Here is a 26,373-nt window from a genome sequence, read left to right on the forward strand (position 1 = left end):
GATAAGCAGGGGCTCCCCACCTGCAACCAGGACGTCCAGTGCGGCGCTGGGGGCTGACCACATGGAGGAGTCCTGACGACCACCGTAGCACCTGTACTGGCCTGCAACGGAGCTGCTCACGGGGCCCAGGGGGAAGTCAGGGCTGTGCTGCCCCACCAGGCGCTGTGGGGGGGCTGTGTGCCACTTGTCCTGGGTCAGAGCGAATCTCTCACAGCTGGACTCACAGTGACACCGCAGGGTCAGGCTCTTTCCTGGGAGCGAGAGCGGCGAGGCTGGGTGGGCTGACAGGGAGGGCTTCCTGAGCACCCCTGGGAGAGAGGAAGGGGTGTTTGAGGGCATGCACAGCACCCAATGCCCAGGACCAGCAGTGTGCACCTGACCACTGGTCAGAGGTCATGACACCTCCCCACCCTCAACCTCCCTTAACCCTGGGCTGGGATCACTATGGGGTCACTCACCTGTGACCTGGAGCTCCAGGGGGCTGCTGGCCAGTGACCACACAAGTGGGTTGTTGGAAGCTGAACTATAGCACCTGTAGATGCCCCCGTGGGTGCTGTTCACAGGACCCACACGGAAGGTCGTCTGCCATGTGCGGCTCTCATAGGAGTACCTGGACTCCTGTCTGTGGATGAGGCCGGCTCCTCCCTCCTTCAGCAGATGGGCCGGGCCTGACAGAACATCTGAGCTGCAGGAGAGGGACACGGTGCCTCCCAGGGCCACCACGGGGCTTGGCTGCGCTGACAGGGAGGGTGCTCTGTACAATCCTGAGGGGAGGGCAGAGCCGTGACACAGGGGCACTGGCACCCCTGCACCCCAGCCATGTTCCACAGTGTATGGAGTCCCTGGAGCCCATGCTGGTTTCCCTGCTGTGAGGTGGAGCCCCTGTGGTTGGGGAACCCCTCTCACCTGTCACCGCCACGGTCAGGAGCTCACTGGCATGGGAGAGGCGGAGGGAGGTTTGATAGTCGCACTGGTACTGCCCTGCGCTGTATGAGTTTGCTGGCCTGATGAGGAAGCCGGCCCTGTGAGTGGAGTCCTGCTGGGCCCGTGTTTCCTTGAGAAATGCACCATCTTTAAACAGGCGGTAGACCTCAGCCTGAGGAGTTGCCTGGCACCAGATGGTCACAGAGCTTCCCTTGGCGACCACAGGGCCTGGCTCGGCCCAGATGGAGGGTTTGGGGAGGGTCCCTGGAAGGGAGTCAGAGCTGGAGATGCTGGCGCTGCCCCAGCCCCCCCTCAGTTCCCAGTTGCCTGCCTGTCACCACCAGCACAGACCCTGTCCTGGCCTCCCCAACCCCAGCTGGCCCAGGATCAGGGCTGGGAGCACTCACCTGCCTGTGCCTGTGCCTCGTCCCAAGGTCCCCAGCACAGCCCTGCAAGAGAGGTCCTGTGACAGCTTGTCCCCACTTGCTGTCAGCCGGCCTACTCTGCACCTTGTGCCTCTGAGCTGTGTGGTGGAGCTGTGGCCGTCCCTGAGCCCCTGCCTTCCTACTGTCCCGTGTCCCCAGCTCACCGAAGCAGAGGAGGCCGATGAGGGCTGGGGTCTTGGTGCCAACGCCCATGGTCCCGGGAGCAGAGCGGCTGTGAGCACACAGGGCCTGGAGCCCCAGCAGGGAGGGCTGAGAGGGGGTGGAGGGAGGAGCGTCACAGGTTCCTCTTTTGGGAGTCACACACAGGTCACAGGCCAGGGAGGCTGCCCCTTCCTCCTCAGAGTGGGGGAGAGCCTGAGGCAGGGACAGACCTGGTGTTAGAGATTGGGGACCTGAGCTTTGGGGAAGGAGTGAGTGGACACTTCCAGGGCTCTGGGAGCTGGATGGGCAGAAGGGGCAGACACCACAGAGATGCGGTAAGAGGCAGGAGTGGGTGCAGGAGAGCCTGTGACAGGGACAGGGCACCCATGGGTGCTGTCCTGCTCAGGGGCTGGAGGACATGTGGAGAAGAACACGGGACAGGGAGAGTGCACCATGGTGTGCCATCCTGTACTCCATCCTTTACACTGCGGAGACCTGCTCTCACAGGTGGGCCCACGCACCCAGGCCAGACCACCTGAGCCTGGCTCAAACACCCAACCCTAGGGCTCCTGGACTGGGTATCCATCATGGTAGAGGGACCAAGACTCCTCACAGGAATAATGGACCCAGCACCCACCACGCAGGTGGGCTCAAGGACCCAGAGCAGACAACATGAGCACTGCTGGACCATTCACCACTTTGGCTAATGCATCCAGCAGCCTCCATGGAGGTGAGCCCTAGGACATGGGGCAGGTGACCAGGCCCTGCTGGAATCCCTGCCCTGGGGAGGAGGTGTGGAGGTTGCCTAGCTGCTAAAGAACTCGGCTTGCACGAGGAGGGATCCTATATGGGCACTGGTTCCAAATGTATCAGCCCCATTTCTTTTTTTTTTTTTTAAGATTTATTTTTATTATTTTTTCATTGGAAAGGGGGATATACAGAGAGGAGAGACAGAGAGAAAGATCTTCCGTCCGATGATTCACTCCCCAAGTGAGCGCAACGGACGATGCTATGCCGATCGGAAGCCAGGAGCCTCCTCTGGGTCTCCCACGCGGGTGTAGGGTCCCAAACCTTTGGGCCGTCCTCGACTGCTTTCCCAGGCCACAGGCAGGGAGCTGGAAGGGAAGCGGGGCTGCCGGGATTAGAACCAGCGCCCATATGGGATCCCGGGCGTGCAAGGCGAGGACCTTAACCTCTTGCGCCACCGCGCCGGGCCCATCGGCCCCATTTCTGAACCAGCTCCCTGCTTCCCGCTTGGGAAAGCAGTCAAGGCCCACCTCCTTGGGACCCTGTACCTGTTTGGGAGACCTAGAACAGGCTCTGGGCTCCTGGCTTTGGATTAGCACAAATCTGTCAGTTGTGGCCGCTTGGGGAGTGAAATAATCAGATGGAAGATCTTCTCTGTCTCTCCTCCTCTTTGTATACCTGACTTTAAAATTAAACAAAACAAACAGAGAAACAAAAAACCAAAATGGTATTAGGTTTGTGGTATAGTGGGTAAAGCTGCCACCTCTGACACCACCGAGGGGCCTGACACAGAGCTGGGAGACAGTGCCGGCCGACCAGGGGGCTCTGAGCAGCCCCCGCCCTGAGCCTGGAGACTGTGGAGCAGGTCACTGCTGTGATTCCCACAGGTGCTCACACGCAGTGGCACGTGTTTGCACACCTTGACATGTGCGCACGGGAGAAGGGCCGAAGAACACTGTGTGACTGCCACTTCCAGCTTGACCCAGCTCTGTGTCAGGCCCCTCGGTGGTGTCCACACAGCCACACCACCGCCCAGCGACACAGCAGTGCGTGTGTAGACACACAGATGGATCCCATCCCTGACACGGTGGAGGAGTTTGTCCCTGCAGCTACAAGCTGTGGAGCCGACACGCTGTGCTGGAGGATCTGGCTGCTGCCTCCTGCTTCTCTCTCTCCTGGCCCTGTGGTTGGAGCAGCGATGGGCGTCAGTGCGTCCAGGCCCACCTGCTCGGCTCCCTCCCTTGGTCTTTCTGTCCCTGTCTGTCTGTCCTGTAGGAGCCGCCACTCTCACATTTCCTTCAGGATACCCTCGGATGGAATAACATCACTTTCATTTTAAAATTCTTGCAATGAGATCTATTTTTTTTTTTTTTATATATTTCTTAGTTTTGCGTTCCCGGTCGGCCATTCCTGGCTGTCAGACAGCGTGTCACAGTGTCACAGTGAACAGGTCACGCTTCCATCCTCATCACCCTCACCCTGGCTCCCACTTCTGCTCTCTCGGCTCTCTCACTCGGCAGTGACACATCTCTTGTTTTCTTATTAAATATAGAGATAAGAGCTGTGGCCACACAGACAGAACCACAGGTGCCCAAGTTCCCCAATGTCCTGCTGGTGTGTGTGCGGTCCTGCTGACCAGGGTCCTAGCTCAGTGTGCTGGGGGCAGCTCATGCACGCCAAGGTCCCCGCAGGGCCCTGCATGGAGGAGGGTTCCGGGTCCTTGCTGACCTGGGGGTGCAGAGCAGTGAATCTGCTGGGCTCAGCCAGGTCTCTCGGGGCACAGGGAGCTGTCAGTTGGCTCCTGCGTGGGCGTCAGGCTGTGCTGCTGGTGTTGGTCACACTTAGAAACAAGCAATGACTGCCTCCACACAGTGGGGCACTGTGGACGCTGTCGGGCAGGGAGGGACAGGTGGACCCTGGCTGCCCCACCCCTGTGAAGGCAGCTCTTCATATCTGTTCTGGGTTCTGCATCTGACTCCTCCCATGGGCACCTGTGACTGGCCGTGATGTCTGGTGCCCACCAATGCACCCACGCAGACTGGGCTTGCCAGCATGACGCCTTCCTTCTCAGAGAGACAAGCAAGCAGAGACCCCAGCGACCAGCCCTGCAGCCACAGGGCCCTGATCCAGGAGGATCCTGGGGACGCCACAGCGTCCACACAGAGAGAGGACTCGAGGGAGCCAGTGGGCAGCAGCGTGCAGTGGGATGTATCATTCGTGCCTGAGACCAGGATGTGCTCCTTTATTCTGTTCTGTGAACCCAGATGCCCGTTCTGTGCCACAACACGGAAGCTGGTGAACACAGCCTGGGGAGTGTGGGCATTCCAGAGCAGGACACTTGGTGAGCCCAGAGCCCAGCCTGGGGCAGGCGGTGCTGCTCCACAGGCGGCCTGCAGGGGGTGCTCTCCCACCTGAGAGGGGCAGGAAGGAAGGGCCACCCAGCTCAGGGCAGGAGAGGACCACAGGTCAGTGGGAGGAGTCCTCCTTGGCTACCCTGGGCACCTTCCCACGCCTGAGCCATGGATTGGGGCATAACACCCCCAGGGAACAGTCTCTGGGTGGGTTCCTCAGTGTCAAACCAAAGCCCCTCTGGGACAGCACATCATCAGATCCAGCGGTGGTTGGTGGTCGCAGTCTCCCTGAGTTCAGTGCTGTCCTCTCCCGGGGTGACCTGCTGCTGTGCCCCGGGTCCTCCTCGCGCTGAGCCAAGCCTCCAGCAGCAGAAGCCCGAGCAGCAGCAGGACCAAGCCCGCCACGCCCAAGCGGATGAGATTCTCCACGGTGTGGTCCTGGGGCTGGGGGGCTGCAGGAGGAGAGAGGGGTGAGGTGGGACGGCACTCCCCTGCAGCGGCCTGAGCCCTGAAGCTGAGGGTGCTGCTTACTCACCTGTGGGCGAGCCCGGGTGCGGGGGTGAGGGGCTGCTGGGCTGGGTTGCTCCTGAGAAGGGGGAGGGGATGGTGAGTGGATGATCCCAAAGTCCTCCCCCTAGGAGCACTGAGGCTGACCCCACCCCAGGAGAGGGCCCATGGCCACGGTGAGGAGAGTTGCTGCTCAGTGGCAGGAGCACAGAGAGGTGCCCCACACCAGGATGGTGCAACTTCTGCTCCATCTAACGCTTTCTGTTTTTTTTTTTTTTTCATTGTGATTTTATGTGAATGACAGAGTTACAGTCTAAGAAATTGAGAGAAAATGCATTTGCATCTGCTATTTCCTCCCCAGTGACCACAACAGCCATGGCCACAGCAGAACAAAACCAGAAGCCAGGAGCTGCGTCAGGGTCTCCCACGTGGCTGCGGGGCCCAGGTACTAGGACCATGCTGCGTGCTTTCCCAGGCTCCTTAGCAGGGACAAGTGGAACCCTGGCCTGGGCCGTCACCCACATGGCATGGCGCTGTGGCAGGCAGCAGCTTGACCCCCTACACCACAGCGCCCATCTCTCCACCTCCCTTGATCTCTGAGCCACTGATCCTTCCTGTGCTTAGAGGCTCCGCAACGGGACACTCACACACGGAGACCCCGTGCTGCCGTGGCCACGTGGGACACAAAGTGCACGTGTGCGTGAGAAGCAGCACACAGTGAGCAAGGGGAAGCGTGGGGGAAGGTCTAGTGAGGTCAGCGCATGTCTCCTGGTGTGGTCAACACAGACACGGCACGCAGACGGCTCGGACACCGAGTGTGTAAGCAGCTGCCGACGTGTCCCATCGGAAAGGAGACAAAGGGGCAACGCACGTGGACGTGGTGACGGGAAACCCCCCTTGTCTGCCGTGGGTGTGAATTCCGTGTTAAATCAGAGAGCAATGGGAGAGAAACGGCAGGAGAGTGTCTACAGTAGCTTCCCGTGCGGTGGACGTGGTGCCCCAGGCCAGCCTCTGTTCTGGTGCCACCTGCTCCTTGTGGGCTCAATGGGGTCATGGTTGTGGCATAGTGGGTGAGGCTGCCACCTCTGACAGTGACAGCCTCCTGGAGTGCCAGTTCAAGTCCTGCCCGCTCCACGTCCAATTCTGGTCCCTGCTAATGGGCCACTGCACGCATAACACCCTATGGGCTCCTGGCTTCGACACGGCCCAGCCTCAGCCTCAGCGGCCATTTGGGAGTGACCCTGCAGATGGAACACCAGGACACCCCTGCTCACCCATCGCCACGGCCTAAGGAGTCAGCGCCCCAGGACTAGAGCAGGAGGTGTGGCCCATGGGTGCAATGATTCTGGGCAGTGGTGACCAGGACAGGCTGACAAAGGCGTGTGGTGGCCTAGGGTGATGGTGAAGCAGGGCTGGGGTGACCCAGGACTGGGGGCCATCCATGCCTGATGTCTGAGTGTACTGGAAGTGTGTGGGGAAGGTCTAGGGCCCCAGCACACAGGGTAGGCACTCCAGCTGTGCATTCACAAAACCCGGTGTCCTCTGCCTCCAGCGCTGCCCACCTAAACCCAGGTAGCCCTCTAGCTGCCATTGTGTGTTGAGCTGCTGCCCAGGTGCCATAGGAGGCCTTCCTGGGTCCTCCCTGAGCTCAACGGAGTGGCTGATCCCATGTGCAGTGGAGAGAGGGGCCAGGGAACAGATGGGCACTTCCACAGGAGGGAGGAGTGAGCCAGGACCAGCCTGGGAGCCCCTCCATCCGCACCCAGCAGAGCCCCCACCCACCACTCCGGGGGCTGACACTGTGGCACTGAGCAGTGGATCCTCAGGGCCTCATGGATGGGCACAAGACAGTAGGGTTGGGCCAGTCCTGATCCTATTCCTGCCTGGGACTCCCCCCCGTGCCAGGCCCCAGCACCACACTCTGCAGCAGGCCAGCCCTCAACCAGTTTACTCCCTGGGCCTCTAGAACAATGGGGTCCCCACCAGCTGCACCCCAGTGCCACAGAGGGTGAGCCTGGCACGATGACGAGGTGGCAGCAGCTCCCTGCTCTTGGGTGCTCTGTGGGAGGGCTGTAGGAGAGCCAGGCCCTGAGGCCTCAGCCCTGATGTCATCCCCGAGTCCTCCCCTCCTGGGTTCATGGTGGCTGCAGGAAGGTCAACAAGGAGCGCAGCCTGGTGCTGTCCCTGACAGGCCCTAGACCTCAGGGATCCTCCCCAAGGCATTCCCCAAGCCACCAAAATACTGAGCCAGAGGACAGAGCACACTGGGCTGGGACTCACCTGACACCTCGAGCTGCAGGGGGTCACTGGGGTATGACCACAGGTAGGGGTCACTGCTGTGGGAGCCATAGCACCTGTAGGTGCCCTCATGGGCTGAGGTGACAGGACTCAGTGTGAAGGTGACCTGGGCAGGCGTGTCAGTGCCCTGCACACGCAGGCGCTGGGGAGGAGTGTCTGAGCCCTCCCTGTGCAGGAGGAAGGTGTCCAAGGCCTCATCAGAGCCACAGCGCAGGGCCACGGCAGCTCCTTGTGGCACCGAGGGCCCCGGCTGTTCCTGTAGCCAGGGTTTCTGGAACATTCCTGTTGGAGAAGACAGTGGTAATGGAGAGTAGCCCACTCCAATGGACCCTGAAGTGGGGGAACCTCATCCCTCAGTGCAGGGGGTGTCCTGGGAGTCCCTCTGCCAGGACCAAAGCTCCACCTGGCCCAGTTCTGGGCTTGCATTTCCCAGGGCGTGGCCTGAACCAGGCTTTTTGTGATGGACCTGGGATGAGCAGGGGCTCCCCACCTGCAACCAGGATGTCCAGCGGGGCACTGGGGGCTGACCACATGGAGGAGTCCTGACGACCACCGTAGCACCTGTACTGGCCTGCAACGGAGATGTACACGGGGCCCAGGGGGAAGTCAGGGCTGTGCTGCCCCACCAGGCGCTGTGGGGGGGCTGTGTGCCCCTTGTCCTGGGTCAGCGCGAATCTCTCACAGCCTGGTTCGCAGTGACACCGCAGGGTCAGGCTCTGTCCTGGGAGCAGCAGTGAGGCTGGGTGGGCCGACAGAGAGGGCTCCCTGAACACCCCTGGGAGAGAGGAACGGGTGTTAAGGGGACATAGAGCTCTCGGTGCCGTGGGCCAGCAAGGTCTGCTGCCTTTGCACCTCATGTATAGGTCAGGGGTCACACCCCACCCACCCTCTTCCTCTCTGTGCCCTGGTGGGGATCACTGTGGGGTCACTCACCTGTGACCTGGAGCTCCAGGGGGCTGCTGGCCAGTGACCACAAAAGAGGGTTGTAGGAAGCTGAACTATAGCACCTGTAGATGCCCCCATGGGTGCTGTTCACAGGCCCCACACGGAAGGTCGTCTGCCATGTGCGGCTCTCATAGGAGTACCTGGACTCCTGTCTGTGGATTGGGCCGGCTCCTCCCTCCTTCAGCAGATAGAACAGGCCTGACGAATAGCCTGAGCTGCAGGAGAGGGACACGGTGCCTCCCAGGGCCACCACGGGGCTTGGCCGCGCTGACAGGGAGGGTGCTCTGTACAACCCTGAGGGGAGGGCAGAGCCGTGACACAGGGGCACTGGCACCCCTGCACCCCAGCCATGTTCCACAGGGTGTGGGGTCCCTGGAGCCCATGCTGGTTTCCCTGCTGTGAGGTGGAGCCCCTGTGGTTGGGGAACCCCTCTCACCTGTCACCACCACGGTCAGTGGGTCACTGGCCTGGGAGAGGCCGAGGGAGGTGTGATAGACGCACTGGTACTGCCCTGCGCTGTATGAGTTTGCTGGCCTGATGAGGAAGCCGGCCCTGTGAGTGGAGTCCTGCTGGGCCTGTGTTTCCTTGAGAAATGTACCATCTTTATACAGGTGGTAGAACTCAGCCTGAGGAGTCGCCTGGCACCAGATGGTCACAGAGCTTCCGTTGGCGACCACAGGGCCTGGCTGGGCCCAGATGGAGGGTTTTGGGAGGGTCCCTGGAAGGGAGTCAGAGCTGGAGATGCTGGCGCTGCCCCAGCCCTCCCCTCAGTTCCCAGCTCAGCTCAGGCTGCCTGCCTGTCACCACCAGCACAGACCCTGTCCTGGCCTCCCCAACCCCAGCTGGCCCAGGATCAGGGCTGGGAGCACTCACCTGCCTGTGCCTGTGCCTCGTCCCAAGGTCCCCAGCACAGCCCTGCAAGAGAGGTCCTGTGACAGCTTGTCCCTACTTGCTGGCAGCCAGCCTACTCTGCACCTTGTGCCTCTGAGCTGTGTGGTGGAGCTGTGGCCGTCCCTGAGCCCCTGCCTTCCTACTGTCCCGTGTCCCCAGCTCACCGAGGCAGAGGAGGCCGATGAGGGCTGGGGTCTTGGTGCCAACGCCCATGGTCCCGGAAGTAGAGCGGCTGTGAGCACACAGGGCCTGGAGCCCCAGCAGGGAGGGCTGAGAGGGGGTGGAGGGAGGAGTGTCACAGCTTCCTCATTTGGGAGTGGCACACAGGGCACAGGCCAGGGAGGCTGCCCCTTCCTCCTGAGAGTGGGGGAGAGCTTGAGGCAGGCCCTTGCCTTCGCTGTGCTGGGACAGACCTGGTGCCAAGTACCGGGGACCAGAGCTGTGAGGGAGGGAGTGGAATCCTCCAGGTCTCTGGGAGCTGAATGGGCAGAAGGGGCAGATGCCACAGAGATGCGGTAGGAGGCAGGAGTGGGTACAGGAGAGCCTGCTACCGGGACAGGGCACCCATGGGTGCTGTCCTGCTCAGGGAATGGAGGACATGTGGAGAACACGGGACAGGGACAGTGCACCATGGTGTGCCATCCAGTACTCCATCCTTTACACTGCAGAGACCTGCTCTCAAAGGGGGGCCCACGTACCCAGGCCAAACCACCTGGGCCTGGCTAGAACCCCAACCTTGGGGCTCCCGGACTGGGTATCCATCATGTTAGAGGGACCAGGAACACAGGCCAGGTGGCTAAAACTCCACTCGACACCTCACAGGAATAATGGACCCAGCACCCACCACGCAGCTGGGCTCAAGGACCCAGAGCAGACAACATGAGTCCTGCTGGACCATTCACCACTTTGGCTAATGCATCCAGCAGCCTCCATGAAGGTGAGCCCTAGGACCTGGGGCAGGTGACCAGGCCCTGCTGGAATCCCTACCCTGGGGAGGAGGTGTGGAGGCTGTTTAGCTGCTAAAGAACTCGGCTTGCACGAGGAGGGATCCTATATGGGCACTGGTTCTAAATGTATCGGCCCCATTTCTGAACCAGCTCCCTGCTTGCCGCTTGGGAAAGCAGTCAAGGCCCACCTCCTTGGGACTCTGAACCTGTTTGGGAGACCTAGAACAGGCTCTGGGCTCCTGGCTTCGGATTAGCACAATTCTGTCAGTTGTGGCCGCTTGGGGAGTGAAATAATCAGATGGAAGACCTTCTCTGTCTCTCCTCCTCTTTGTATACCTGACTTTAAAATTAAACAAACAAACAAAGAAACAAAAAACCAAAATGGTATTAGGTTTGTGGTATAGTGGGTAAAGCTGCCACCTCTGACACCGACCGAGGGACCTGACACAGAGCTGGGTGACAGCGCCGGCCTCCCTGGGGGCTCTGAGCAGCCCCCCGCCCTGAGCCTGGAGACTGTGGAGCAGGTCACTGCTGTGATTCCCACAGGCGCTCACACGCAGTGGCACGTGTTTGCACACCTTGACATGCGCGCACGGGAGAAGGGCCGAAGAACACTGTGTGACTGCCATTTCCAGCTTGACCCAGCTCTGTGTCAGGCCCCTCAGTGGTGTCCACACAGCCACACCACCGCCCAGCGACACAGCAGTGCGTGTAGACACACAGATGGATCCCATCCCTGACACGGTGGAGGAGTTTGTCCCTTCAGCTACAAGCTGTGGAGCTGACACGCTGTGCTGGAGGATCTGGCTGCTGCCTCCTGCTTCTCTCTCTCCTGGCCCTGTGGTTGGAGCAGCGATGGCCGTCAGTGCGTCCAGGCCCACCTGCTCGGCTCCCTCCCTTGGTCTTTCTGTCCCTGTCTGTCTGTCCTGTAGGAGCCGCCACTCTCACATTTCCTTCAGGATGCATTACCATGGAATAACATCACATTTTCTCAAAAGTTCATGCGATGAGATCTATTTTTTTATATATACTTCTTAGTTTTGCGTTCCCGGTCGGCCATTCCTGGCTGTCAGACAGCGTGTCACAGTGAACAGGTAACGCTTCCATCCTCATCACCCTCACCCTGGCTCCCACTTCTGCTCTCTCGGCTCTCTCACTCGGCAGTGACACATCTCTTGTTTTCTTATTAAATATAGAGATAAGAGCTGTGGCCACACAGACAGAACCACAGGTGCCCAAGTTCCCCAATGTCCTGCTGGTGTGTGTGCGGTCCTGCTGACCAGGGTCCTAGCTCAGTGTGCTGGGGGCAGCTCATGCACGCCAAGGTCCCCGCAGGGCCCTGCATGGAGGAGGGTTCCGGGTCCTTGCTGACGTGGGGGTGCAGAGCAGTGAATCTGCTGTGCTCAGCCAGGGCTCTCGGGGCACAGGGAGCTGTCAGTTGGCTCCTGCGTGGGCGTCAGGCTGTGCTGCTGGCGTTGGTCCCACTTAGAAACAAGCAATGACTGCCTCCACACAGTGGGGCACTGTGGACGCTGTCGGGCAGGGAGGGACAGGTGGACCCTGGCTGCCCCACCCCTGTGAAGGCAGCTCTTCATATCTGTTCTGGGTTCTGCATCTGACTCCTCCCATGGGCACCTGTGACTGGCCGTGATGTCCGGTGCCCACCAATGCACCCACGCAGACTGGGCTTGCCAGCATGACACCTTCCTTCTCAGAGAGACAAGCAAGCAGAGCCGCCAGCGACCAGCCCTGCAGCCACAGGGCCCTGATCCAGGAGGATCCTGGGGACGCCACAGCGTCCACATAGAGAGAGGACTCGAGGGAGCCAGTGGGCAGCAGCGTGCAGTGGGATGTATCGTTCCAGCCTGAGACCCGGATGTGCTCCTTTATTCTGTTCTCTGAACCCAGATGCCCGTTCTGTGCCACAACACGGAAGCTGGTGAACACAGCCTGGGGAGTGTGGGCATTCCAGAGCAGGACACTTGGTGAGCCCAGAGCCCAGCCTGGGGCAGGCGGTGCTGCTCCACAGGCGGCCTGCAGGGGGTGCTCTCCCACCTGAGAGGGGCAGGAAGGAAGGGCCACCCAGCTCAGGGCAGGAGAGGACCACAGGTCAGTGGGAGGAGTCCTCCTTGGCTACCCTGGGCACCTTTTCACGCCAGAGCCATGGATTGGGGCATAACACCCCCAGGGAACAGTCTCTGGGTGGGTTCCTCAGCGTCAAACCAAAGCCCCTCTGGGACAGCACATCATCAGATCCAGCGGTGGTTGGTGGTCGCAGTCTCCCTGAGTTCAGTGCTGTCCTCTCCCGGGGTGACCTGCTGCTGTGCCCCGGGTCCTCCTCGCGCTGAGCCAAGCCTCCAGCAGCAGAAGCCCGAGCAGCAGCAGGACCAAGCCCGCCACGCCCAAGCGGATGAGATTCTCCACGGTGTGGTCCTGGGGCTGGGGGGCTGCAGGAGGAGAGAGGGGTGAGGTGGGACGGCCCTCCCTGCAGCGGCCTGAGCCCTGAAGCTGAGGGTGCTGCTTTATCACCTGTGGGCGAGCCCGGCTGCGGGGGTGAGGGGCTGCTGGGCTGGGCTCCTCCTGAGAAGGGGGCGGGGACAGTGAAGGAAGAAGCCCCAGGTCCTAACACTCCTTCTCTAATTACCATTTTGTAGGAATAAATAGTTATTATTTCTTTACAATATGAGACATGATTCAAATGCCACATCTAGTATAGTGACATTCAGAGCTGGTTGGAAGACTGGGGTCCCCACCAACTGCATCCCAGTGCCACAGAGGGTGAGCCTGGCATAGTGCTCGAGGATGCAGCAGCTCCCTGCTCTTGGGTGCTCTGTGGGAGGGCCGCAGGATGCCCAGGCCCTGTGGCCTCAGCCCTGGGCTCAGCCCCGAGTCCTCTTCTCCTGGGGTCAGGGTGGTTGCAGGAGGGTCAACAGGGCAGGCAGCCTGGTACTGTCCCTGACAGGCCCTAACCCCAGGGATCCTCCCCGGGGCATTCCCCAAGCCACCAAAACACTGAGCCAGAGGACAGAGCACACTGGGCTGGGACTCACCTGACACCTCGAGCTGCAGGGGGTCACTGGGGTGTGACCACAGGTAGGTGTCATTGCTGTGGGAGCCATAGCACCTGTAGGTGCCCTCATGGGCTGAGGTGACAGGACTCAGTGTGAAGGTGACCTGGGCAGGCGTGGCCGTGCCCTGCACACGCAGGCGCTGGGGAGGAGTGTCTGAGCCCTCCCTGTGCAGGAGGAAGGTGTCCAAGGCCTCATCAGAGCCACAGCGCAGGGCCACGGCAGCTCCTTGTGGCACCGAGGGCCCCGGCTGTGCCTGCAACCGTGGTTTCTGGAACATTCCTGTTGGAGAGGACAGTGGTAACAGGGAGTAGCCCACTCCACTGGACCCTGATTTTGGGGACCCTCCTCCCTCAGTGCAGGGAGGGTGCCCTGGGAGTCCCTCCTCCAAAACCACAGCCCCATACAGAAACACTCTGGGCTGTGAGCCTAGCGCAAAGCCTAGGAGGATGGGCCTGGATGAGCAGGGGCTCCCCACCTGCAACCAGGATGTCCAGTGGGGCACTGGGGGCTGACCACATGGAGGAGTCCTGACGACCACCGTAGCACCTGTACTGGCCTGCAACGGAGCTGTACACGGGGCCCAGAGGGAAGTCAGGGCTGCGCTGCCCCACCAGTCGCTGTGGGGGGGCTGTGTGCCCCTTGTCATGGGTCAGTGCGAATCTCTCACAGCCTGGTTCGCAGTGACACCGCAGGGTCAGGCTCTGTCCTGGGAGCAGCAGTGAGGCTGGGTGGGCCGACAGGGAGGGTTCCCTCAGAGCCCCTGGGAAAGAGGAAGGGGTGTTTGAGGGCATGCACAGCACCCAATGCCCAGGACCAGCAGTGTCTGCTGCCTGGGCACCTGACACATAAGTCAAATGCTGTGACCCCTGGCCACCACCATGCTCCCTGGGCTGGGATCACTATGGGGTCACTCACCTGTGACCTGGAGCTCCAGGGGGCTGCTGGCCAGTGACCACAAAAGTGGGTTGTTGGAAGCTGAACTATAGCACCTGTAGATGCCCCCGTGGGTGCTGTTCACAGGCCCCACACGGAAGGTCGTCTGCCATGTGCGGCTCTCATAGGAGTACCTGGACTCCTGTCTGTGGATGGGGCCGGCTCCTCCCTCCTTCAGCAGATGGGCCAGGCCTGACAGAACATCTGAGCTGCAGGAGAGGGACACGGTGCCTCCCAGGGCCACCACAGGGCTTGGCTGTGCTGACAGGGAGGGTGCCGGAAACAGCCCTGAGGGGAGGGCAGAGCCGTGACACAGGGGCACTGGCACCCCTGCACCCCAGCCATGTTCCACAGGGTGTGGGGTCCCTGGAGCCCATGCTGGTTTCCCTGCTGTGAGGTGGAGCCCCTGTGGTTGGGGAACCCCTCTCACCTGTCACCACCACGGTCAGGAGCTCACTGTGCTGGGAGATGCGGAATGCGGCCTGATAGTCACAGTGGTACTGCCCTGCATTAACTGAATTTGCTGACCCGATGAGGAAGCCGGCCCTGTGAGTGGAGTCCTGCTGGGCCTGTGTTTCCTTGAGAAATGCACCATCTTTATACAGGCGGTAGACCTCAGCCTGACGAGTTGCCTGGCACCAGATGGTCACAGGGCTTCCCTTGGTGACCACAGGGCCTGGCTCGGCCCAGATGGAGGGTTTGGGGAGGGTCCCTGGAAGGGAGTCAGAGCTGGAGATGCTGGCACTGCCCCAGCCCTCCCCTCAGTTCCCAGCTCATCTCAGGCTGCCTGCCTGTCACCACCAGCACAGACCCTGTCCTGGCCTCCCCAACCCCAGCTGGCCCAGGATCAGGGCTGGGAGCACTCACCTGCCTGTGCCTGTGCCTCGTCCCAAGGTCCCCAGCACAGCCCTGCAAGAGAGGTCCTGTGACAGCTTGTCCCCACTTGCTGTCAGCCAGCCTACTCTGCACCTTGTGCCTCTGAGCTGTGTGGTGGAGCTGTGGCCGTCCCTGAGCCCCTGCCTTCCTACTGTCCCGTGTCCCCAGCTCACCGAGGCAGAGGAGGCCGATGAGGGCTGGGGTCTTGGTGCCAACGCCCATGGTCCCGGGAGCAGAGCGGCTGTGAGCACACAGGGCCTGGAGCCCCAGCAGGGAGGGCTGAGAGGGGGTGGAGGGAGGAGCGTCACAGGTTCTTCTGCATTTGGGAGTGGCACACAGGGCACAGGCCAGGGAGGCTGCCCCTTCCTCCTGAGAGTTGGGGAGAGCCTGAGGCAGGCCCTTGCCTTCGCTGTGCTGTGACAGACCTGGTGCCAAGTGCCGGGGACCAGAGCTGTGGGGGAGTGAGTGGACACTTCCAGGTCTCTGGGAGCTGGATGGGCAAAAGCGGCAGACACCACAGAGATGTGGTAAGAGGCAGGGATGGGTACAGGAGAGCCTGTGACAGGGACAGGGCACCCATGGGTGCTGTCCTGCTCAGGGGCTGGTGACATGTGGAGAACACGGGACAGGGAGAGTGCACCATGGTGTGCCATCTTGTACTCCATCCTTTACACTGCGGAGACCTGCTCTCACAGGTGGGCCCACGCACCCAGGCCCGACCACCGGGGCCTGGCTAGAACCCCCAACCCTGGGGCTCCCGGACTGAGTATCCATCATGTTAGAGGGACCAAGACTCCTCACAGGAATAATGGACCCAGCACCCACCACGCAGCTGGGCTCAAGAACCCAGAGCAGGCAACATGAGTCCTGCTGGACCATTCACCACTTTGGCTAATGCATCCAGCAGCCTCCATGGAGGTGAGCCCTAGGACATGGGGCAGGTGACCAGGCCCTGCTGGAATCCCTGCCCTGGGGAGGAGGTGTGGAGGTAGCCTAGCTGCTAAAGAACTTGGCTTGCACGAGGAGGGATCCTATATGGGCACTGGTTCTAAATGTATCGGCCCCATTTCTGAACCAGCTCCCTGCTTCCCGCTTGGGAAAGCAGTCAAGGCCCACCTCCTTGGGACCCTGTACCTGTTTGGGTGACCTAGAACAGGCTCTGGGCTCCTGGCTTCGGATTAGCACAATTCTGTCAGTGGTGGCCATTTGGGTTGTGAAATAATCAGATGGAAGATCTTCTCTGTCTCTCCTCCTCTTTGTATACCTGACTTTAAAATTAAACAAACAAACAAAGAAACAAGAGACCCAAATGGTATTAGGTTTGTGGTATAGTGGGTAAAGCTGCCACCTCTGACACCGACCGAGGGGCCTGACACAGAGCTGGGCGACAGCGCCGGCCTCCCTGGGGGCTCTGAGCAGCCCCCCGCCCTGAGCCTGGAGACTGTGGAGCAGGTCGCTGCTGCATCGCTGAGCGGTGGTGTGGCTGTGTGGACACCACAGAGGGGCCTGACACAGAGCTGGGAGACAGCGCCGGCCTCCCTGGGGGCTCTGAGCAGCCCCCCACCCTGAGCCTGGAGACTGTGGAGCAGGTCACTGCTGTGATTCCCACAGGCGCTCACACGCAGTGGCACGTGTTTGCACACCTTGACATGCGCGCACGGGAGAAGGGCCGAAGAACACTGTGTGACTGCCATTTCCAGCTTGACCCAGCTCTGTGTCAGGCCCCTCGGTGGTGTCCACACAGCCACACCACTGCCCAGCGACACAGCAGCGCGTGTGTAGACACACAGATGGATCCCATCCCTGACACGGTGGAGGAGTTTGTCCCTGCAGCTACAAGCTGTGGAGCCGACACGCTGTGCTGGAGGATCTGGCTGCTGCCTCCTGCTTCTCTCTCTCTCCTGGCCCTGTGGTTGGAGCAGCGATGGCCGTCAGTGCGTCCAGGCCCACCTGCTCGGCTCCCTCCCTTGGTCTTTCTGTCCCTGTCTGTCAGTCCTGTCGGAGCCGCCACTCTCACATTTCCTTCAGGATGCATTACCATGGAATAACATCACATTTTCTTAAAAGTTCATGCGATGAGATCTGTTTTTTTTATATATACTTCTTAGTTTTGCGTTCCCGGTCGGCCATTCCTGGCTGTCAGACAGCGTGTCACAGTGAACAGGTCACGCTTCCATCCTCATCACCCTCACCCTGGCTCCCACTTCTGCTCTCTCGGCTCTCTCACTCGGCAGTGACACATCTCTTGTTTTCTTATTAAATATAGAGATAAGAGCTGTGGCCACACAGACAGAACCACAGGTGCCCAAGTTCCCCAATGTCCTGCTGGTGTGTGTGCGGTCCTGCTGACCAGGGTCCTAGCTCAGTGTGCTGGGGGCAGCTCATGCACGCCAAGGTCCCCGCAGGGCCCTGCATGGAGGAGGGTTCCGGGTCCTTGCTGACGTGGGGGTGCAGAGCAGTGAATCTGCTGGGCTCAGCCAGGGCTCTCGGGCACAGGGAGCTGTCAGTTGGCTCCTGCGTGGGCGTCAGGCTGTGCTGCTGGCGTTGGTCACACTTAGAAACAAGCAATGACTGCCTCCACACAGTGGGGCACTGTGGACGCTGTCGGGCAGGGAGGGACAGGTGGACCCTGGCTGCCCCACCCCTGTGAAGGCAGCTCTGCATATCTGTTCTGGGTTCTGCATCTGACTCCTCCCATGGGCACCTGTGACTGGCCGTGATGTCCGGTGCCAACCAATGCACCCACGCAGACTGGGCTTGCCAGCATGACGCCTTCCTTCTCAGAGAACAAGCAAGCAGAGCCCCCAGCGACCAGCCCTGCAGCCACAGGGCCCTGATCCAGGAGGATCCTGGGGACGCCACAGCGTCCACACAGAGAGAGGACTTGAGGGAGCCAGTGGGCAGCAGCGTGCAGTGGGATGTATCATTCGTGCCTGAGACCCAGATGTGCTCCTTTATTCTGTTCTCTGAACCCAGATGCCCGTTCTGTGCCACAACACGGAAGCTGGTGAACACAGCCTGGGGAGTGTGGGCATTCCAGAGCAGGACACTTTGTGAGCCCAGAGCCCAGCCTGGGGCAGGCGGTGCTGCTCCACAGGCGGCCTGCAGGCGGTGCTCTCCCACCTGAGAGGGGCAGGAAGGAAGGGCCACCCAGCTCAGGGCAGGAGAGGACCACAGGTCAGTGGGAGGAGTCCTCCTTGGCTACCCTGGGCACCTTTTCACGCCAGAGCCATGGATTGGGGCATAACACCCCCAGGGAACAGTCTCTGGGTGGGTTCCTCAGCGTCAAACCAAAGCCCCTCTGGGACAGCACATCATCAGATCCAGCGGTGGTTGGTGGTCACAGTCTCCCTGATTTCAGTGCTGTCCTCTCCCGGGGTGACCTGCTGCTGTGCCCCGGGTCCTCCTCGCGCTGAGCCAAGCCTCCAGCAGCAGAAGCCCGAGCAGCAGCAGGACCAAGCCCGCCACGCCCAAGCGGATGAGATTCTCCACGGTGTGGTCCTGGGGCTGGGGGGCTGCAGGAGGAGAGAGGGGTGAGGTGGGACGGCCCTCCCCTGCAGCAGCCTGACCCTGAAGCTAAGGGGTGAGGGGCTGCTGGGCTGGGCTCCTCCTGAGAAGGGGGCAGGGACAGTGAAGGAAGAAGCCCCAGGTCCTAACGCTCCTTCTCTAATTACCATTTCGTAGGAATAAATAGTTATTATTTCTTTACAATATGAGACATGATTCAAATGCCACATCTAGTATAGTGACATTCAGAGCTGGTTGGAAGACTGGGGTCCCCACCAGCTGCATCCAGTGCCACAGAGGGTGAGCCTGGCATAGTGCTCGAGGTGGCAGCAGCTCCCTGCTCTTGGGTGCTCTGTGGGAGGGCCGCAGGACGCCCAGGCCCTGTGGCCTCAGCCCTGGGCTCAGCCCCGAGTCCTCCTCTCCTGGGGTCAGGGTGGTTGCAGGAGGGTCAACAGGACGGGCAGCCTGGTGCTGTCCCTGACAGGGTGGATCCCATCTGGGCACTCTCCCCAGGGAACTCTCCAGGAGTCCAGCCAAGCACTGAGCCAGAGGACAGAGCACACTGGGCTGGGACTCACCTGACACCTCGAGCTGCAGGGGGTCACTGGGCTGTGACCACAGGTAGGGGTCAGTGCTGTGGGAGCCATAGCACCTGTAGGTGCCCTCATGGGCTGAGGTGACAGGACTCAGTGTGAAGGTGACCTGGGCAGGCGTGGCCGTGCCCTGCACACGCAGGCGCTGGGGAGGAGTGTCTGAGCCCTCCCTGTGCAGGAGGAAGGTGTCCAAGGCCTCATCAGAGCCACAGCGCAGGGCCACGGCAGCTCCTTGTGGCACCGAGGGCCCCGGCTGTGCCTGCAGCCATGGTTTCTGGACCATTCCTGTGGGAGAAGACAGTGGTAATAAGGATCAAACCCACCCACCGAGCCGAGAGCTCAGCCTGGGGGATGGGCCTGGATGAGCAGGGGCTCCCACCTGCAACCAGGATGTCCAGTGGGGCGCTGGGGGCTGACCACATGGAGGAGTCCTGACCACCATAGCACCTGTACTTCCCCCCGTGGGAGCTGTTCACGGGGCCCAGGGGGAAGTCAGGGCTGCGCTGCCCCACCAGGCGCTATTGAGGGGCTGTATTAATCTCTCCCTGGATCAATGTGAATCTCTCACAGCTGGACTCACAGTGACACCGCAGGGTCAGGCTCTGTCCTGGGAGCAGCAGTGAGGCTGGGTGGGCCGACAGGGAGGGCTCCCTCAGAGCCCCTGGGAAAGAGGAAGGGGTGTTTGAGCGCATGCACAGCACCCAATGCCCAGGGCCAGCAGTGTCTGCTGCCTGGGCACCTGACACATAAGTCAAATGCTGTGACCCCTGGCCACCACCATGCTCCCTGGGTTGGGATTACCGTGGGGTCACTCACCTGTGACCTGGAGCTCCAGAGGGCTGCTGGCCAGTGACCATAAAAGAGGGGTGGAGTAAGGCGAACTATAGCACCTGTAGATGCCCCCGTGGGTGCTGTTCACAGGCCCCACACGGAAGGTCGTCTGCCATGTGCGGCTCTCATAGGAGTACCTGGACTCCTGTCTGTGGATGGGGCCGGCTCCTCCCTCCTTCAGCAGATAGAACAGGCCTGACAGAACATCTGAGCTGCAGGAGAGGGACACGGTGCCTCCCAGGGCCACCACGGGGCTTGGCTGTGCTGACAGGGAGGGTGCTGGAAAGAACCCTGAGGGGAGGGCAGAGCCGTGACACAGGGGCACTGGCACCCCTGCACCCCAGCCATGTTCCACAGGGTGTGGGGTCCCTGGAGCCCATGCTGGTTTCCCTGCTGTGAGGTGGAGCCCCTGTGGTTGGGGAACCCCTCTCACCTGTCACCACCACGGTCAGGAGCTCACTGGCCGGGGAGAAGTTGAGTGAGGTTTGATAGTCGCACTGGTACCGCCCTGTGCTGTATGAACTTGCTGGCCCCATGAGGAAGTTGGCCCTGTGAGTGGAGTCCTGCTGGGCCCGTGTTTCCTTGAGAAATGCACCATCTTTATACAGGCGGTAGACCTCAGCCTGACGAGTCGCCTGGCACCAGATGGTCACAGAGCTTCCCTTGGCGACCACAGGGCCTGGCTCGGCCCAGATGGAGGGTTTTGGGAGGGTCCCTGGAAGGGAGTCAGAGCTGGAGATGCTGGCGCTGCCCCAGCCCTCCCCTCAGTTCCCAGCTCAGCTCAGGCTGCCTGCCTGTCACCACCAGCACAGACCCTGTCCTGGCCTCCCCAACCCCAGCTGGCCCAGGATCAGGGCTGGGAGCACTCACCTGCCTGTGCCTGTGCCTCGTCCCAAGGTCCCCAGCACAGCCCTGCAAGAGAGGTCCTGTGACAGCTTGTCCCCACTTGCTGGCAGCCGGCCTAATCTGCACCTTGTGCCTCTGAGCTGTGTGGTGGAGCTGTGGCCGTCCCTGAGCCCCTGCCTTCCTACTATCCCGTGTCCCCAGCTCACCGAGGCAGAGGAGGCCGATGAGGGCTGGGGTCTTGGTGCCAACGCCCATGGTCCCGGGAGCAGAGCGGCTGTGAGCACACAGGGCCTGGAGCCCCAGCAGGGAGGGCTGAGACAGAGTGGAGGGAGGAGTGTCACAGGTTCCTCTTTTGGGAGTCACACACAAGACACAAGCCAGGGAGGCTGCCCCTTCCTCCTGAGAGTGGGGGAGAGCCTGAGGCAGGCCCTTGCCTTCGCTGGGCTGTGACAGACCTGGTGCCAAGTACTGGGGACCAGAGCAATGGGGGAGGGTGAGAGTGGAATCCTCCAGGGCTCTGGGAGCTGGATGGGCAGAAGGGGCAGACGCCACAGAGATGTGGTGAAGTTGCTGTGGCAGGAGGGCCTGTAACAGGGACAGGGTGTCCTAGGATGGTATCCTGCTCAGGGAATGGAGGGCATGGGGGGCACACAGACAGGCGGAGCAGGTGTGAGGGGAAGACGGCCCCAGGGAGTGAGCTGGGCATGGAGCTTCCCAGGTCATGCCAGCCAGGTGCTCTCAGCCCCAGGGCAGAGCATTCCTCACAGAAGGTGGGAGCAGGTGTGGCTTGGGGTGAGCACCTACTGTGGGGAGGGGACACTCGGATACCATCAGGCCTGGAAGAGGAAGGTGCTGGTCCAGAGTGCTGGCTGATACTCGGCAGACACATCTGTTGCCCCAGGAAGGGAAGGCCTGTGGGCCCTGAATGGGATAGCACCAGCCTGGCTGAGGTCTTGGGAGTGGTGTAAGAAGGGGACCCTGGCAGACAGAGCAGGGGAGCTGTGACATGGAGGTGCAGCTTGGGCCACAGTCAACACAGAGCTGTGTGGAGGTGTGAGTCCCAGGGAGAAATATTCAAGGGAGGAGCCCCGGCTCTGCCCTGCCTGCCCTGCTCCCTGTGGGCTCCATGGGCATCAGAGGAGAGGACCCGGTGAAGGAGGCATGGGAGGTGATTCTGTGATGGCCACAGGCTCTCAGAGGGAAGTGCAGCCCCCTGGCCCTGGCTGTGTGGGGCTGTCACCCCAAGCCTCCTCTCTCCCCACAGCACTCCCATCCCTCCACCACAGGCTCTTAGTCCCTGCTGCCCCTCCCTGCGTCTACTCCCTGCCCACAGCTCTGCCAGGCTCCCTGGTCCCCATGTGCAGGACACAAGCTCTCCCAGGAGGAAGGCACAGGTGCCCAGCAGCTCACACGGGGCAGCACTGACCCAGGGCGGCCTTGAGCAGGACATTCCCTCACCATGGCGCAGTGCCTGAGGCGGGGAGGGTCTCACTCTGGGGTCTTGCCTGCCAGAACCAGACATGGGGCGAGGCCCTGTGCTGGGCAGGGCTGCTTGGAGTTCAGCTCTGGGCTCCAAGGTGCCAGGGAGTCGGAGGCAGTGCCATCCTGGGGCGGCGGCAAGGGGAGCCAGACCTGAAGGCACGGGGAAACACAGGGAATCTGCACCCTTCTCCTGGTGTTGCCTTTCACTGTGTGAGCCCCGCCGGGCCCAGGACTGGCCATCCCGAAGGACAGCTCAGGGGCCTTCAGTCAAGTCTCAGCTTGTTCCTGCTCAACTCCCACCCCAGGGTCAAGCTCATGGTGCTCGCAGGAGTTGGGATCTGGGTGGGGCCTCTGGCTGTGTCACTTGTGGTGGAGAGCAGGCAGGGAGATGCCATGGGCAGCATGGCCTGGTGTTGGGGGCCCTGACTTCACCACAGCCCCTCTCAGGGGTAACTCCACTAGTACAGCACAGAGCCATCCCTGGGAGCCCCAGGATTGAGTTACCTCCTGCATGGCCCCTCCGCTTCCAGCTTCCCCTTCCTCAAAGCCCCCATATGGGTCAAACATGCAGCTCACGATCATTCCAGAACAATCTAATATGCTCTGTATCTCTCAGTGGGAACCTAGGCCGGGTAGCTCAAAGATGAACTTTTCCAGGATTTGCTGGAGTTGTCCACAGTAGCGGCACCACTATAATTTCCTCAAGGGCCGTGAAAGGCTCCCAGTCCTCAACATGCTGGACAGCATTTGGCACCCATATGGTTTTGTGCCTGTTTTTTGCTTTTTATGGTAATCATGGGACAACTTAGTGGGTCTGCAGTGGGGTCTCACCATGTTTTTGGTCTCTTTTTGTACTTATTCTATTATTTTATTTATTACCATTAGGTGATGTTTACCCAGCTGATGGGGGCAGGAAGGATCGAGGGCTAGGGAGAGTAGATGTGATCATTGTTTCCAAACTTTCCATTTGTCCTTCCCATGTTATGGGGAACGGGGCAGATAAGGGAAGAAGCCATACCCAGCCTCCCCACCATTCCAGTCCCTGAGGAAGGGGAACGGCCTCCTGATATCAGCCCAGGGTCACCATGTGGCGCATGCGCTGAGGGTTCTGCCCACGTGGATGCAATCTCCCTGAAATGTTGTTGCTCTGGCCGTCCTGTGGCTGAGGAGTCCCTTCCAATGCCCATTGGCTGACACGGTCGACCTTCGCACAGATATTTGCTGTCATCGTTAGGATGTGGTAGTTGTCCACATGTTTTGTCCTCTGCTCTCTGGTATGGTAGCTGCGTGCTCTGCTGGCCCCAATGGGCTGTCATATCCTCGCTGTGCACCATGGTCTGCCACGCAGTATTCCATCCTTTACACTGTGGAGGACCAGCTCTCATAGGTGGGTCCGTGGACCCAGGCCAGACCACCTGGGCCTGCCTACAACCCCCAACCCTGGGGTCAAGGACTGGATACCCTCCATGTTAGAGGGACCAGGAACACAGGCCAGGTGGCTAAAACTCCACTCGACACCTCACAGGAATAATGGACCCAGCACCCACCATGCAGGTGGGCTCAAGGACCCAGAGCAGGCAACATGAGCACTGCTGGACCATTCACCATTTTGGCTAATGCATCCAGCAGCCTCCATGGAGGTGAGCCCTAGGACCTGGGGCAGGTGACCAGGTCCTGCTGGAATCCCTACCCTGGGAGGAGGTGTGGAGGCTATTTAGCCGCTAAAGAACTTGGCTTGCACGAGGTGGGATCCTATATGGGCACTGGTTCTAAATGTATCGGCCCCATTTCTGAACCAGCTCCCTGCTTGCGGCTTGGGAAAGCAGTCAAGGCCCACCTCCTTGGGACCCTGTATCTGTTTGGGAGTCCTAGAAACAGGCTCTGGGCTCCTGGCAAAATTCTGTCAGTTGTGGACACTTGGGTTGTGAAATAATCAGATGGAAGATCTTCCTCTCTGTCTCTCCTCCTCTTTGTATACCTGAATTAACACACACACACACACACACCTGTGACACACACACAGAAACCCTAAATGGTATCAGGTTTGTGGTGTAGCGGGTAAAGCTGCCACCTCTGACACCGACTGCCCCTGGAGTGCCAGTTCAAGTCCTGCCTGCTCCATGTCCAAATCTGCTCCCTGCTAATGGGTCAATGCTTCCAGAACACTCTATGGGCTCCTTGCTTCCACAAGGCCCAACTTTAGCCACTGCGGTGACTTGGGAGTGACCCTGCAGATGGAACACCTCCTTCTCTGTTATCTCTCCCTTTCCAATAGATACTCGAGTTTTGTCTGAAAAGCCCATACAGGGACCCAGGACCTCACTGAGGGCTGTCACAGGTGGTTCGGTTGGGAACACCCACCTGCAGGTTCTCCAGGGAGTGTGTCTCTGTACCCCACCTCCCCAAAGAACATATCATCCCACTGAAGCAGCACTGTTACCTTGAGCACCTGCTGGACGCCAGGCCACCTCCTGCCCTCACTGTCACCCACACCAGGACACCCTGCTAACCCATAGCCTATGCCAGGTGCCACCCTTGGTCACCCATTGTCCAGGAAAGGAGCCACCCTTGCTCAACTGTCACCTAGCCAGGCGCCATGGCCCTGGCCTCATTCATTCTCTCACCGTCAGGGTCTCTGCAGGAGCTGTCAGGGCCCAGAGTTCCCTCTGCCTCCCCAGCTGGAGTCTGGCAGGTTAAACAGACTCCGGATCTCCTGGGTCCCTTCCCTTTCAGTGACAGGGAAGGGGGCGGTGCTGGCGGGTCAGAACACACAGCATCTCTGGGTGACCAGTGAGGGTCACAGGGGCCCTGCAGAGGCTGGCCTGGGAGCCCCTCCATCGCCCGTGTGACCCCTACACTGGTCAGGGGTCTGGAGACGCCTGACAGCACAGGGGTGACAGGAATGGACGGTGGCCCTTGGTCACCCACTCGCTGGGCGCTGCAGGGCGCTAGGACTCCCCCACGCTGCCCTGCCATGTCCCTGTCAACCCCCTCGGTCTCCTCTCTCCCTCTGCCCCCTCCTGGGCATGTCCGGGGCTCCAGGCTCCTTGCCGCTGGTGGCCACCCACTGGCTGCTGAGGGCGGCCACACCCCAGGCTGGATGCTGGGCCGCCCGGGCACAGCCCACAGCAAGGGGCGCTGCCCTCCCCGGGCCCTCAGCCCCGGCGCCCCGGCCCTGGGCCCTCAGCCCTGCCCGCCCGCCGCCCTGGCTCCCGGCCGGGCCGCCCTCCTGCCCCGCTCCTGCCCCGGGCCCCGGCCGCCTGCTCCTCCCGCCCAGGCCCGGCGCTCCCACGCTCCCTCAGCGCCTCCGGAGTGGAACCTTCGCTGCCCTTCGGCTCGCCCGAGCCACGCCCACGCCCACGCCGCGCGCAGGCGCACAGCCAGGGCAGCGCGGGCCGCCTGGGCGCGGGGTCGCAGCCAGGGAGGGAGCCGCGCCAGGATTCCCGCCTGCGCCGCTTCGCGCCCAGCTCCCTGCCCAGGCCCTGGGAAAGCTGTCCCTGCGGGAGATGGTCCAGGGCCTTGAGTCCTGAGCCTGCCCCGGGAGACCCGGATGGAGCTCCTGCTCAGCCCTGCCCGTGGCAGCCTGTGGGGAGTGACCCAGGGGATTGGGGTCAATCCTGCCCCACGAGGGGGACTCACCTGAGTTCCAGCCCCCTGGCTTTCACCTGGACTAGCCAGGGCTGTTGTAGCCCTTGGCAGTGAACCACCAGATGGAAGACCTGTGTGTGTGGTTCATACTCGGCAGAAACACCAGCAAAGCTCTTCAGGTGGGAGTTAGCACTGTGGGAAGTCCTTGATTACTGAGTCATGCATGGTCAGGGTCACATGGCCACGTTGTGGTCAACCACAGACCACCTGTGTGACGGTCCCCATCACATCCCGGTCAAGCCGGAAACGCCAATCACGGATTTCTTCAGCCCTTCTCTTGTGCGCGCATGTCGAGGTGTGCAAACACGTGCCACTGCGTGTGAGCGCCTGTGGGAATCACAGCAGTGACCTGCTCCACAGTCTCCAGGCTCAGGGCGGGGGGGCTGCTC

The 26,373-nt window shown here is 61.0% G+C and overlaps 2 protein-coding genes and 1 long non-coding RNA gene across 3 annotated transcripts in view; all 3 read right to left on the reverse strand.

Moving 5' to 3' along the window:
• LOC121155054 (leukocyte immunoglobulin-like receptor subfamily B member 3) overlaps positions 1 to 26,373 on the reverse strand; it is a 163,604-nt gene that overhangs the window by 3,158 nt on the left and 134,073 nt on the right. The window contains exons 7-19 of the mRNA XM_040978235.1: positions 19,994 to 20,117; positions 13,744 to 14,028; positions 13,248 to 13,547; positions 12,727 to 12,777; positions 12,493 to 12,644; positions 9,415 to 9,520; positions 9,233 to 9,274; positions 8,796 to 9,077; positions 8,348 to 8,653; positions 7,905 to 8,189; positions 7,397 to 7,696; positions 459 to 764; positions 21 to 308 (exon numbers count right to left, since the gene is read on the reverse strand). Of these exons, the coding sequence (XP_040834169.1) occupies positions 21 to 308; positions 459 to 764; positions 7,397 to 7,696; positions 7,905 to 8,189; positions 8,348 to 8,653; positions 8,796 to 9,077; positions 9,233 to 9,274; positions 9,415 to 9,520; positions 12,493 to 12,644; positions 12,727 to 12,777; positions 13,248 to 13,547; positions 13,744 to 14,028; positions 19,994 to 20,117 (2,827 nt within the window). The remainder of the gene's footprint in view (positions 1 to 20; positions 309 to 458; positions 765 to 7,396; positions 7,697 to 7,904; positions 8,190 to 8,347; positions 8,654 to 8,795; positions 9,078 to 9,232; positions 9,275 to 9,414; positions 9,521 to 12,492; positions 12,645 to 12,726; positions 12,778 to 13,247; positions 13,548 to 13,743; positions 14,029 to 19,993; positions 20,118 to 26,373) is intronic.
• LOC121154960 lies at positions 1,119 to 1,510 on the reverse strand. The gene is made up of 2 exons (XR_005883620.1): positions 1,332 to 1,510; positions 1,119 to 1,188 (listed from the first exon to the last, which is right to left on the reverse strand). It is a non-coding gene; the product is annotated as an uncharacterized LOC121154960 (long non-coding RNA).
• Positions 18,775 to 19,702, reverse strand: LOC121154953 (leukocyte immunoglobulin-like receptor subfamily A member 6). Its single transcript, XM_040978122.1, has 2 exons — positions 19,557 to 19,702; positions 18,775 to 19,462 (listed from the first exon to the last, which is right to left on the reverse strand). Exons 1-2 carry the CDS (start codon positions 19,597 to 19,599, stop codon positions 18,783 to 18,785), a joined length of 723 nt encoding a protein of 240 aa, XP_040834056.1. The 5' UTR covers positions 19,600 to 19,702; the 3' UTR covers positions 18,775 to 18,782.

Source organism: Ochotona curzoniae, unplaced genomic scaffold (assembly GCF_017591425.1).
Source record: "Ochotona curzoniae isolate NIBS_2020 unplaced genomic scaffold, NIBS_Ocur_1.0 contig_2861, whole genome shotgun sequence".
NCBI classification, from domain to species: Eukaryota; Metazoa; Chordata; class Mammalia; order Lagomorpha; family Ochotonidae; genus Ochotona; species Ochotona curzoniae.